Below are 14,086 nucleotides of genomic sequence, written 5' to 3'. Positions count from 1 at the left end.
TTCGGGGAGTAGTTCAAATTTCTCAGGAATATCTCCAGATTTTTTTAGCTTCTCATTTTTTTTCCTATTCCAGAAATTAATTTATGACTTTTTTCACAAATTTCTATGAAATCTCTTCAAAAAATTCACAATGAATCTCTCTAGACACCTCGAATAATTTATCTGTGGAATCCTTGCATACATTTGTTTTAAATACAATAAGTTGTATCTTAAACTTGATCGAAAATTACATCAATGATTTTGCCTAAGGATTCCTATTATTTTGAAACTCACTTCAAAAATATTTTGCTTTGGTCCCCCTGTAAAATTCCTCAGTAATCCCTCAACACATTTTTTTTCTAGAAATGTATACTGATAAATTTCAAAAGTTGTTGCCTTCAATTTCTCGATAGTAATCCAAAGCCCTTTCAAAAATCCATTTTCGTATAATTTATCAAGGAAAACCTTGATGAGATGCAACCTGTGACTAATCAAAATGTTTGTTCGAAGAAACCTATGAGAACTTTCCCAAGAACTCTAGATACTCTTCCATAAATTCCATTTCCCATCTTAAATTATTACAGAATTCATATCGAAACAGGAATTTCATTAAGAATATGTCCAGCATCGACTACGGCAGGGATATTCCAAAATAATATTCCAAGGATTTTTTTAAGGAATTTGCTTCGAATAGTTTTTGGAGATCATCCTAGCAATTTCTCAAGAAATGCTGGTTTGACTGCTTCAAGAAAGTTTTAAGAATGTTTCAGCCTAAATGGATTTTTTTAGAAATTTTCCCTGCTATTTCTCCAAATATTCATTTTCCGATTATTCTAGAAATGACTCCAGGTATTACATAAAACAGATCTCATTACAATTCCTGCAAAAATTTACCTTAGGACCGGATCCTATTCTTAGAACTTCTGATTCAATGCGGCAGTGGGGTTTTATGCTTCTATTTGCAAAGTTTCAGATGATTCAGCCAAGAAAAAAACGTCAAAGTGAATCATGGAAGAGCCTGAATAGCTCTGCCCTTCAATTTAAGACCTTCTTAAAAAGTTTAGCAAAAAATCATATAGATATTTCAGAAATTTGAAATTTTCAAGAGTTCGATGAATTTAATTAAAAGCACCTAAAATTTTATGTTTCTTCAGGAATTATTCCTGTAAATTCAGTAGAATATGTTTTCTCAGATTTTCTCTAAATACTGAAACTCTTCCAAAAGTACTTTGGGTTGATCTTCAATGTATCTATGAATATCTCTAAGAACACTATCAAAATAAAATCTGCGGAATCCCAAGGATATTTCTTAAGATATTACATCGTAAATCCTTCCTTAAATATTCTTAGGAAAACTTCTGGTATTTATTTGGCAAATATTTTTGAATTGTTTAGGAATTCTCGGTGAAATGTATGTAGTAACCTTGGATAAAATTCTGGAGGAATCTTTCATTTATGATCAACAGAATTTTATGGAGAGGTTTAAGAGTTTCTGAAGAAATCCAAAAAAAGGTTCTTATCTCTGAAAGTATTTTTTTATTGTTAGAGTTTTCCATACCAATCAACATTGGTATAAATTCTGCAAGAATTCTAGGAAGTATGGGAGTTTTGTCAACGAATCTTAATGCGTTCAGTGGCATTCATCTTCCTATCAGTTCTAGTATCTAGAAAATTGTATACAACTTCTCACCGAGCAAAAATACACACGACAGAAAAAAAATTGAATTTAGACATGACCTCGGAAAATCCGGAACATCTCCGGTGTCTAGTGGTCAATATGCATGACCGAGCAAGTTCCTAAACTAGACTAAATGTTCCGTCGACAACTTCTGGTTGCATCCAATTTCATCCATATTTCATAAAGTTATGATCATTTAAAATTTTGTCTATCTCAATCATTTTGTGTATCTCCTGTAGTTTTAAGCAGTATTGTTTGGTTTGAAATGTTCCTACATGATCGGAAGCTATTTGCACATACGTTTTTGCTTGGTCTTCAGTTTTGTGCTAAACGATTCATATTTCGGTGCATTGTCATTAAACTATTTGGTTATTTGAAGCTACTTAACACATTGTTCCCATTAGAAGCTGATCCACAGATAATTGAAAATACGCTCCTGAACAAGAGTATGAGATCGTAACATTTCCTTTAGAACGAGTCATAGAGAGTTTTAATTGGACGTATAATCAAAGAGATACGGACAAAACGGCTTTAGGACAATTCGTCGAATGACATCTGGTCGAATGACATTTGGTCGAAAGGACATTTAGTCGAATTGACATTTGGTCGAATGGCTTTAGAACACTTATTTTGGTCGAATGATGTTAAGTTGAACGGAAATTTGGTGAAAGCCTATTTCCAAATGGTTCATTGAAAGATCATTTGGCAAAATTGATATTTTTTTAGCAAAGTTGATACGATAACGTATTCTTTTGAATAATTTGAATCATTAACTGTTGTTGAATAAAAATGGGACATTTGCTGTAGTCTTATTTTAAAATTTAATACACCTTTTTATTTGTAATTTAAAGTTATGCGAAAATCTAAAATTTCAATGATTATCCAAATGAACTTTTTAATAGTTTTTTTGTACATTAAATGAAATACTTAGCTCTAGTGAATTTATTATTCTTTTACAATATCCTCATTCTTTGAAAAACTGCTCAACAAGTTATTTTATTACTCAACGATGTGAACATAATGTGTTCTTCTTTTTTTATTCTTTTGAAATATCATCGTTCTTCGTAATGAAGATCAGCTTATCTGATGGAAGCATTCGGAGAGAGAGCTCGGGATCTTTCTTTGCCTTCCGGGTCGTGGGTAACATTTTTGAATGCGGAAATCAGAATTAAAACGGCAGGAACAAATTTCTTCAAACAAAACCTTTATGGCGAAGTGAATTTTAGGTGTCGGTGACTCTACTTATGGCCAATTTGCTTATTGTGAATTTCAGCTCAATAACATTCCTCAAGCGAATATATGGTTTTGCTGACAATGTTGATGACCTCGAGTGAATAACAGGGTTTACAGTAGAAGCTTTGGATTAATAAAAATGAAAAATGTGCTAATTCTATGCACCGCGTAAGACTGAGGTGACAAAAGTTGGCTTGTTTCAATTTAAGATCAGCTTATCTTGAATCTCAGAACATACACACTCAATCTGTTCGGTATAAATGACTGGGTTTTTGAACTACCGAAAAAGTCAGTAAACTAAAAAAAATGTCAGAAATCGAAAAACAGAGATTTTTCACTGAAATTTTGCAGAGAGCTTTCTTTTTATATCATTTATTGATAAAAAATAAAACATAGTGAAATTTGCTTTTCAATTACGCGTGGCGACAGTTTTCATTTTACTGACGTTTTCGGTAGTTTCAAAACCCAGTAAAATTTTACCGACCCCAGTAATTTAAACTAAGTGTGTACCTGAACGAGAAAGCAGCATGAAACGTCAAAAGGTAGATTAATACGTGGGAAGAGCCTCTATCAAATTGAATACAAAAATTTTGCTAATCGCATATAGATTGTTGATAAAATTGCTGATACTTTTTCAACTATACGATCATTCTTGTATAAGCGACAAAATACTACTCTCGACGATAGTCAAACTAAACGTAAAACTTTGTTTCCATAGTTTGGTCGAAAGTACATTTGGTCGAAAGTACATTTGGTCGAAGGGACATTTGGTTGAATGGACATTTGGTCGAATGGCTTTAGATCATTTCGTCAAATGACATTTGGTCGAATGACGTTTAGTTGAAAGAAAATTTTGTCGAAAACATTAAAAATAATGGTTTATTGAAAGATCATTTGGAGCAACTGATGATTGTTTTCTAAATATTTGCAAAGTTGGTCGAATAACGTATTCTTTTGAATATCTGAATTATTAAGCGTTGTTGAATAAACAAATACATATTTTGTATGTGATTTGACGTTATACCCATATCTAGGATTTGGATTATTGTTCAAATGAACTTTTTGGAAGTTTATTGTACATTGACTGATATATTTAGTGGTTATTTTATTCTTTTAAAAAATTATCATTCTTTGAAAACCTGCTCTACGAGTAATTAATTACTCAACGATGTGAACATGATGATCATTTGAATTTATTATTCTTTCGAATTGTCATTGTTATTCGTAATGAAGTATTGGTTTTCATTTGATGACGCATTCCTGGAGAGTGCTCGAAATCCTTCTTTGAATTCCAGATTTTGCAGCTTTTTGAATTTATGATTTATGAAATTATGAATTTGAGATTTATGAATGCGGAAATCAGACTTATAACGGCAGGAAAAAATGCTTTAAGGGAAAAGCTTACGGTGAAGTGATTATTAAATATCGGTAACTGTACTTATGATCAATTAGCTTATTGTGAGTCACAATTTGTGACTTCCAGCTTAATAACGTTCCTCAAGCAAATATATGAATTTGCTGACAGTGTTGATGACCTTGAGTGAATAACAGATTTTTAAATAAGTTTTAAATAATTAAACAAGAAAATTGTGCTTATTCTATGTATCGGATAAGGGAAAACGAGTTGACTAAGGTGGCAAAAGTCGCCTTGCTTCCATTTAAAATCAGCTTATCTCGCAGAACAAGCTTGAATGTAAGGGCAGCATAAACCGTCAAAACGCAGAAGGATGATCAACATGTTGGGAGAGTAGGATTTATCAAATAAAATAACAAAAGTTTGCTAACCGCATATAGATTGTTGGTAAAATGTCTGATACTTTTTTCAATTATTCAATCACTCTGTGACAAAATGCTACTCTTGACGATAAAACTATTAAACGTGAAACTGTTTCCCGATTCGATCACATGTCCACAAAATGTCGATTTGACCAAGTGTCATATGCTCTCTGTTTCGATTAAACTTTTTCGACCAAATGTCCATTCGACCAAATGTACTTTCGACCAAACGTCATTCGACTAAATGTCATTCAACCTAATGTCTTTCGACCAAATGTCATAGATTCTTTTTAAGGGGGTGATCCTAAACTTGTGTAAGGGAGTGTAGGTACAATACACTCGTTTCAAAAATGTTTGGAACAAATAATTTATGTATCAAAACTTTTAAAAAATAAATCTTGTAAATTATCAAAACAAAGTTCAATATTTACCCTAAGAAATAAAATTCATGTTGGGTTCTTTTATTTTAATGATTTTTTTTTAATTTCATTAGAAAATGGACTGCTTTGACACTCACTGAAGCGAATTGCTTGCCAAAGATTACTTTATTCTGCTTTGGGGTATTTAGTAGTGAAGTACATTACGAATCATAGAATAGAAATCTGTTTAAGACTTGGAGTACTACGCCGTGTTTGGCCATAAATTAAAATTAAAAACAATTTATCCAAATGCACTGAGCAAACATTAACGTGTAATAGGGATTTATTAGTGTCAACCATTTCCCAAAGCTACCTCCGAGGGAATGTGGTGTTTCTTCTCCCCAGAGGAGCAAAACTTTCTCAACCGAGTGCACTGGATATTTTTTTATCTGTTCTTTCTACTTGGCCACTATGCAGAGCTTCGAAATAAACTTATATTTTTATCCCAGTTTGAATGTTTTTCCTCCACCCCTCTGTTATTTGGTTATGACTGTCTTCTAGCCAGTGCAAACATGCAAACAGTCGCGTTTTCGAGGGCTAGGTTTTGTGCAAACAAACTGTGATAGTCTACATATGTATCGGACACGGCCTAGGACTTGCAGCTGAGAACAGCATAACTCGGGCTAAATTCAAACTAGTGCAGAAAACTTGTCTGATTTATATAAATTATATTTTATGCTTTTATTCGATACATGCGGTTTTTTATGTGGTTAGTTGTTAGATTTGCTTAAATTGAAAATTATGGCGTTTGCACTAGGTATATGGTTGCATTACTCTTACTTATAAAGTCAAAACAATTCACGACGTTTACCAACTTCGAAGCTATCCAAAAGGCTTACCTAACTTTATTTACGGCTTCCCATATAATAAATATCTCTGATGTAATATTCCGCTTAACCCAAGCACCCGGTTTTACATCACGAAATTTTAACATTTGACCTTTGCGTTTGGTTTCACTTATGTGATTCAGCGCTAAATATATTTCAATACGAAGATGGTTTTTGGTAATTAAGGTAAAGGGGCTAAAATTTTAAACTTGTCCCTATTATTTTTCTGATACAGTCTGCGGATTTAATACATGTATTTCTGTTGTTGACATGACTACGTAATTACAAAATTATTTGATTTACGCATAACTCACTATACAACAGGTGCCATGGCCAAAGCCAGTGATTCAACCCTAATATTATATTGCAAACTTGATGACTCTAGAATCACGGGAAGGGATAATAAAATTCGTTACGCAGTTTATGGATTGGATTTTCACTAACAAACAACATCAAACTGAACATCTTAATAAGATTCAACCATTTAATTTCGATTGTCTTCTATTCTTATTTTTTCCAGGATGGTACGAAGATAACTGGTACGAAGTAAATCTCAGGAACGAAAACATTTCATGTACCAAAGAAGAGATGAGGATGGCAGCCCAAGGGCACCTGACAACTGAAGCGCTCATGTGGAATCAAAACAATCAGAAAACCATCTCAGGAATGTCGTCGGAAGACTTTCGGTAAGCTACTCCATATCTTATTTCCACAGTATAGTTGATGTTCCAATAAACATGTATGTGAATTTTGAAATCAGACCACAAGGCAACCAATTGGAAATTTTAGTTATTGTATGATTGGAAACATACAGTTATGTTCAGAATAATAGTAGTGAAAGCCGTTTGTTATATAAAATGCTCAAACTTGACAAGTATAAGTTTTTTCCTATAACCAATTATTACAAAAACTGCACAATTTTATTATTGGAAAATGTTGAAACAATGAATAAATGACAGATAGATTTGAGATATAAATTATTGATGCTACATACTTCTCTTTTCAACTATTTCATCTGGTGCCGTATTCCGGAGGCAAATTGATAACTATTTTCCTTTATTTTTGTTATGTAATCCTTTGGAATTCAAATATTAATGGCTCAAAACTGCTGAAAATGGCTTATAACGACTAGAAGAGGCTAATAACGGCTTTTAACGGTTTTGAAATGGCATAAAACGGCTTAATATGGCTAAAAATAGCTGAAAATAGCTAAAAACGGCTCAAAACAGCTAAAACGCCTAAAAACAACTTTGAATGGCTTAAAATAACTTGAAACGGCTTAAAATGGTTCAAAATTGCTAAAAACGACTTAATATTGCATAAACCGTATTAAAACAGCTTTAAATGGCTAAAAATTGTTTAAAACGGCTTAAAATGGCTAAAAACGGCTCAAAATTTCTTAAAATGGCTTACAACGGCTTAAAACGGCTTAAAATGGCTTAAAATTTCTTAAAATGGCTTATATGGCTTAAAATGGCCTAAAACGGATCAAAACGGCTAAAAACGGATCAAAACGGCTAAAAACAGCTTTAATTGGCTAAAACCGCTTAAAACGGCCTAAAACGGCTTTAAACGACTTGAAACGGCTTAAAACGGTTAAAAATGGCAAAAAAAATCAGCTTCAAACGGTTCAAAATGGCAAAAAACAGCTTAACACCGCTTAAAACGGTTTAAAATGACTAAAAACGGCTTAATATTGCTTAAAATGGCTTAAAACGGCTAAAAACGGTTAAAAACGACCCCTGACCCCCTGGCTGAAAACGACTTAGAACGGTTCAAATGGCTTAATACGGCTTGAAATGATTTAAAACGGCTCAAAATCGTTTAAAACGGCAAAAAACCCAACTAACATTTAGTGCAAATGTAAACATTCTCTAGGCCCTCTTTATACGGCTTTATGCTGAGTAAAGGCGCTGTACATACGAACGAAAGCTTCTATGCGATCCTTTTACCAACAAATCTGGCGAATCTACTCAGCTACTTCTAAGCTGTGTTGGCAGCTCTTATTCATACCGATCATTGCTGTATCTCGACAGTTATACGACAAGTAGCTGTGTAACATCTTCGGAAGGCGCTTTCTCAACCATTTCGCAACTGTTGAATAATTTTTATACAACTTCGCTGTATTATCGATTAAATATTTATTTCAAGCTGTTTCACAGCTTCCGGAATTCATATTATAAGTATCTAAATTTAATGTTCCCAACATTACCTGCCACCGTTTGGAATCGAACTCACGATCTCTGCATCCACAAGTATCGACGCTGTCCTTGTTGCCATCACAGTCTATATCGAAGGGCAAAGAAAACATACCGTTTTGTTCTACATCGAAAATGGTACACACAAAATTTTATAATGATCGTAAAAGATGTCATAGCCACGCTTACACCACTTCATCAGGCTGTAAGAGGGTGCGAAACGTCAAACGCAATGTTTACATCCAACAAGCTGAGCAGATGTGCCACAAGTTGTCGTTTTACAGCTTACTGCTGTATGCTCGCTGTATAACTGATGACAAAGCGCTTCTTAATTATATATTGAGCAGCATAACAAATCATATTGTATAGAAGCAGCCGGATTAATGATGGCGAGTTTTATTCCACATCATTAGGTTGCTATCTTTTACGGTGTTGAGTTACAGCTTAGTGAAAGCAGCAAAAGCGATAATCGATGAAATTTATTCAGCTAAGATTTGTAGCTGCAAAACGTTTGCGTTACAGCTGTATTAACGCTAATCGTTCTATTTTTGACAATTCAACTGTTATACAGCATATAGCAAATAATCTTGGCTTATAGCGCTAAAATTGTTAGTTGGAAATGGCTTAAATGGCTTTAAATAACTAAAAACAGGTTGAAATGCCCTAGAGCGGCTTACAATGGCTTAAAATAAATTGAAACGGCTTAAATCGGCTTAAAATGGCAAAAAACGGCATAAAACTGCTTGATATGGCATAAAACGGCTAAAAATGGCTTAAAATGGCTTAAAACGGCTAAAAACGGCATAAAATTGCTTAAAACTGAAACCGTTCAAATGGCTGAAACCACTGAAAATGGCTAAAAATTGCTAAAAATGGCTAAATCGGCTAAAAACGGCTTTAAATGGCTAACAACGGCTTAAAGCGGCTTAAAATTGCTTGAAATGGCCTAAAATGGCTTAGAGCGGCTTAAAATTTCTTTAACTGACTTAAAACGTCTTAAAACGGCTTAAAATGGCTAAAAGCGGCTTAAAACGGTTTAAAATTTCTTAAAATGACTTTAAACAGCTAAAAATGCCTTAAAACGGCTCAAAACGGCATAATACGGCATGGGCTTATATGGCTTGAAAGGGCTTAAACTGGCTTGACACGGCTCAAAACGACTTAAAGCGGCTCAAAACGGCTTAGAATGGCTAAAATGGCCAGAAACGCCTTAAAATGGCTTAGAGGGGTTAAAAATGGCTTGAAACAGCTTAGATAGGCCAGAACGGCTTAAAATAGCTTAAAACGGCTTAAAATGGCTTAAAACGGCTTTAAACGGCTTAAAACGGCTCAAAATGACATTAAACGGCTTAAAATAGTTTAAAACGGCAAAAAAAGGTTTAAATGGCTTAAAATGACTAAAAACAGCTTGAAACGCCTAGCTTAAAATGAATTGAAACGGCTTAAAATGGATAAAAACGACATGAAACGGATAAACGGCTTTAAACGGCTTTAAATGGCTATAAATGGCTAACAATGGCTTAAAGCGGCTTGAAATGGCTTAAAATTTCTTTAAATGGCTTAAAATGGCTTAAAACGGCATTAAATGACTGGAAACGGATTTAACGGCTTAAAACGGCTAATAATGGCTTAAAACGGCTTAAAATGACTAAAAACGACTTTAAACGGCTTGAAACAGCTTAAAACGGCTTAAAATGGCTCAAACCGGCTAAAAATGGATTAGAATTTCTTAAATGGCTTAACACGGCTTGAAATGGCTTATTATTGCTAGAAATGGCTTAAAACGGCATAAAATTGCTCAAAACGGATTAAAAAGGTTTAAAGGGATTTAAATGGCTTAATACGGCTTGAAATGGCTTAAAACGCTTAAAAGCGGCTCAAAACGGCTTAAAACTGCCTGAAACGGTTTATAACGGCATAAAACGGCTAAAAACGACTTAAAACGGCTTTAAACCTAAGGGGTGCGAACTCGAACATTTTGGCCTTTCAATTTGAACAAAACTTTTTCTACCAGTGCTAACCGTTGCTTGTTTGCTTGTCTCGCTGGAAACCATTTTCAAGGTGCACACTGGTGCAGACTGATGCGAATTTTGAAATTTTTGCTCCCCTATGCTTAAACGGTGTCAATTATGATGAAAATCATTCTCCCAAAATTTGAAGTGATTTGGAAGAGATTTGGTTGTGCACAGGCCATTTGAAGTTTCTATGGAAATTACTATGGAAAAGACAAACCTTTTGTGTTCAGTCTTCTAACTGCTCGTACTAATAATTTATGGAAAAGTGAACAAACTCTACTCATGTGAAATCTTCCCAGCTACAACTTTGCCGAGGACCACATTTTGATTAGACGTAAGGATAATTTGTTAATAGTGATAACAAAGTCTAAATCATGCTGAGATGATCATTCAATTACTTTCAGAGCAACACTGCTGTTTTGCTGTAGAACATAGTAGCCTGGATTACTTTGATCTATTCTACCTGCCAGGAGCACCACTGTTGCCTGCCGAGCAGTTTGTTAAGCATGCAAAATGCAAACCCAGTTTTTGATTAAAAATAGCAATTTATGCTTAAGTCCTATTAAAATGTGGTCTTCAGCAAAGTTGTAGCTGAAAGGATTTCACATGAGCAGAGGTTGTTCAGTTTTCCATAAAATATCATGTCGAAGAGATAGAGACCTGAACACAAAAAGTTGGCGTTTTCCATAGTAATCTCCATATAAACTTCAAATGGCTTGTGCACAGTCAAATTTCTTCCGAATCATTTCAAACATTGGGAGGATGCTATTTACCATAATATAAATCGTTTAGGCATAGGGGAGCCAACATTTCAAAATTTGCATCACTCTAGTGCACACTAAACATACTTCACACAAAACTACTGCAGATTGATGCTGGTAATAAGTCCAATACATTGACTGGATCAGATAGTTTCTGACCGTACCTTAGTAAAAAATATATATTTTACCAGACTTTTGATAAACTTATGCATAAATAAGACCAAGTATAACGTTGTTTCGAAAGTTGGAAGTTTTTGTGTCATATAACATTTTTTAGCGTGACTAAGTAATAACCGCACACTCCTAGGCATACTCGGATCATTTTCATGAAAAATTTAGCTTGACAGCAGCTTGGCTTAAAACGGCTCAAAATGGTTTAAAATGGCCTAATATGGCTTAAAACGGCTTTAAACGGCTTGCAACGGTTTTAAACGGCTTAAAACGCCTAAAAACGACTTAAAACGGCTTTAAATGGCTTATAAGCGGTTTCTTCACCACCGCTTAGGCATTAAACCAAGTTTAACCATATGGGTAAACGTGGTTTACGGCTTAAGCAAGGGTGAAGAAATTGGCCCTTAAACGCTTAAAATAGCTAAAAACGGCTCAAAATGGCTCAAAATGGCTTAAAACTGCTTGGAATGGTTTAAAACGACTAAAAATGGCTTGAAATGACTAAAACACCTAAGAGCGGCTTACAATGGCTTAAAATGGATTGAAACGGCTTAAAATAGCTAAAAATGGCATGAAACGGCTTAAAAAGGCTTAATACGGCTTTAAATAGTTAAAAATTTCTTAAAATGGCTCAAATTGGCTTAAAACGGATTAGAACGGCTCAAAACGGCTAAAAATGGCTTAAACGGCTTGAAACGCCTGAAAATAGCGTAGAGCGGCTTGAAACGGCTTTAATAGTTTAATACGGCTTGAAATGGCTCAAAACAGCTAAAATATGCCATTTTTGATTTAAAACGGCTTGAAATGGCTTTAAACGGCTTTAGATAGCTAAAACGGCTTAAAATGGCCTTGAAACGGCTTGCAATGGCATAAAATGGGTAAAAATGGCTAAAAACGGCTTAAACGGCTAAAACGGCTTAAAATGGCTTAAAATGGCTCAAAATTTCTTAAAATGGCTCAGATTGGCTTAAAACGTCTTTAAATGGTTAAAAGCGGTTTAAAACGGCTGAAAATGGCTTAAAACGGCTAAAAAACGGCTTAAAAACGGCCTAAAACTGGCTTCGAATGGCTTAATACGGCTTGAAATGGCAAAAAAATTCTTAAAATGGCTCAAACTGGCTTAAAACGTCTTTAAATGGCTAAAAGCGGTTTAAAACAGCTTAAAATTGCTTAAAACGGCTTGAAACAGTTTAGAACGGCTGAAAATGGCTTAAAACGGCTAAAAAGCGGTCTAAAACGGCTAAAAATGGCTTGGAATGGCTTAATTTTGTTTTGAAATGGCTTAAAACGGCTAAAAATGGCCGAAACGGCTTAAAATGGCTTAACCTGGATTTATACGGCTTAAAACGGCTTTAAACTGCTAAAAATGGCTTACTGCAGCTTGAAATGGCATAAAATGGGTAAAAATGGCTAAAACAGCTAAAACGGCTAAAAACGGTTTAAAACGGCTTTAAATTGCTTCAAACGGCTCAAAACAGCTGAAAATGGCTTAAATCGGCTAAAAATGGCCTAAAACGGGTTAAAAAAAAGACACGGACACCGTCTTCAGCCATTTAAGCTGCACAGACTGTAACTTAACACTAGACAACGGACAAGCATGCTCCAATGGCTGCAGCGGGAATCGAACCCACCAGCAACTTGGTTAACTTCTGCGTCCATGAGTCCTCTCATGGCGTAGGGGTAACGCGCCCTAACTAGAGATCAGGGAGTCGTGAGTTCGATTCTCACTGAGAAGACGTGTAACTTTTTCGCAAAACTTCACATCAATTTGTCCATTTAATCCAATTGCAAAATATATGTAATGTTTAGCTTTTCGGTGGCTTTGAATGGCTTAAACTGGCTTAAAGTTTCTTAAAATGGTTTTGAACGGCTTGAAATAGCTAAAACGGCTTAAAACGGCATAAAATGGCTTAATACGGCATAAAATGGCTTAATACGGCTTGAAATGGCATAAAATGGGTAAAAATGGCTAAAACGGCTTAAACGGCTCAAATTAGCTAAAATCGGCTTTAAATGGCTAAAAGCGGTTTAAAACGGCTTTAAATTGCTTAAAACGGCACAAAACAGCTAAAAATGGCTTAAAGCGGCTAAAAAGCGGCCTAAAATGGCTTCGAATGGCTTAAAATGGCTTTAAACGGCTTAAAACTGCTAGAAATGGCTTAAAATGGTTAAAAAGCGGCTTAAAATGGCTTAAGGTGAAGATGAATCGAAGCCAAACCTCAAATTTTCAAGAGCACAAATCTGGAGAACCGAACACTCGTTTCAGTTGAACACATAATCGATTGGTCACCACCAGCCAGTGAGCAATCGATTAAGTTTTCAGCTCAAACGGATGTTTGGTTCTCCAGATTTGTGCTCTTGAAAATTTGAGGTTTGGCTTCGATTCATCTTCGCCTTAAAATGGCTTAAAATGGGTAAAACGGCTTTAAATGGCTAAAAACTGCTGAAAATGACTTAAAAATTTTAAATGTGACTCAAAATAGCTTAAAACGGCTGAAAATGGTTTAAAACGGCTTAAAATTTCTTAAAGTGGCTAAAAACGGCTTAAAATGGCTTAAAATGGCTTAAAACGGCTTAAAATGGCTTAATACGGCTTTAAACTGCTGAAAATGGTTTAAAAGGCTTGAAAGAGGTTATGGAGTCATGCATAGGAATGTACCGAGATCAGCAGCAGTTTCTGAAAGAATATAATAAGGCATTACTGAAGAATCTGAAACCAAAAGAATTTGACAAGGAATAAAAAGAATGTTTTCAAAGTGATTCCTTAAAATAAAATTCTTAAGCTCGAGAGGAAATCCGTATTATGTTTTAATAAACTGAATAATTCTTGAAGCTTTTATTTAGAATTTTTTGGAGGAATCCATATTACCTAGCCATAATGGTCTTTGCTAGAATATCTCAAACAATTAATAATTCGATACCTTACGTTTTGAAGAAAGATATAAAGAATGAAAGGATAAATTAATGCATGTGCCTTAAGAGATATTATTTTGGAAGTTTTTGTAAACATTTTATTATTAGAAACATTA

General features: G+C 34.6%; 1 protein-coding gene across 1 annotated transcript in view; it reads left to right on the top strand.

Moving 5' to 3' along the window:
• The window catches only part of LOC5569106 (gamma-aminobutyric acid type B receptor subunit 1), a 473,264-nt gene that overhangs the window by 350,171 nt on the left and 109,007 nt on the right, over positions 1–14,086 (top strand). The window contains 1 exon segment of the mRNA XM_021844473.1: positions 6,433–6,598. Within this exon segment, the coding sequence (XP_021700165.1) occupies positions 6,433–6,598 (166 nt within the window).

This window comes from Aedes aegypti, chromosome 2 (genome assembly GCF_002204515.2).
Source record: "Aedes aegypti strain LVP_AGWG chromosome 2, AaegL5.0 Primary Assembly, whole genome shotgun sequence".
Classification (NCBI taxonomy): Eukaryota; Metazoa; Arthropoda; class Insecta; order Diptera; family Culicidae; genus Aedes; species Aedes aegypti.
Note: the sequence above shows the minus strand (reverse complement) of the source record. Positions and strands in the feature narration are given on the sequence as shown.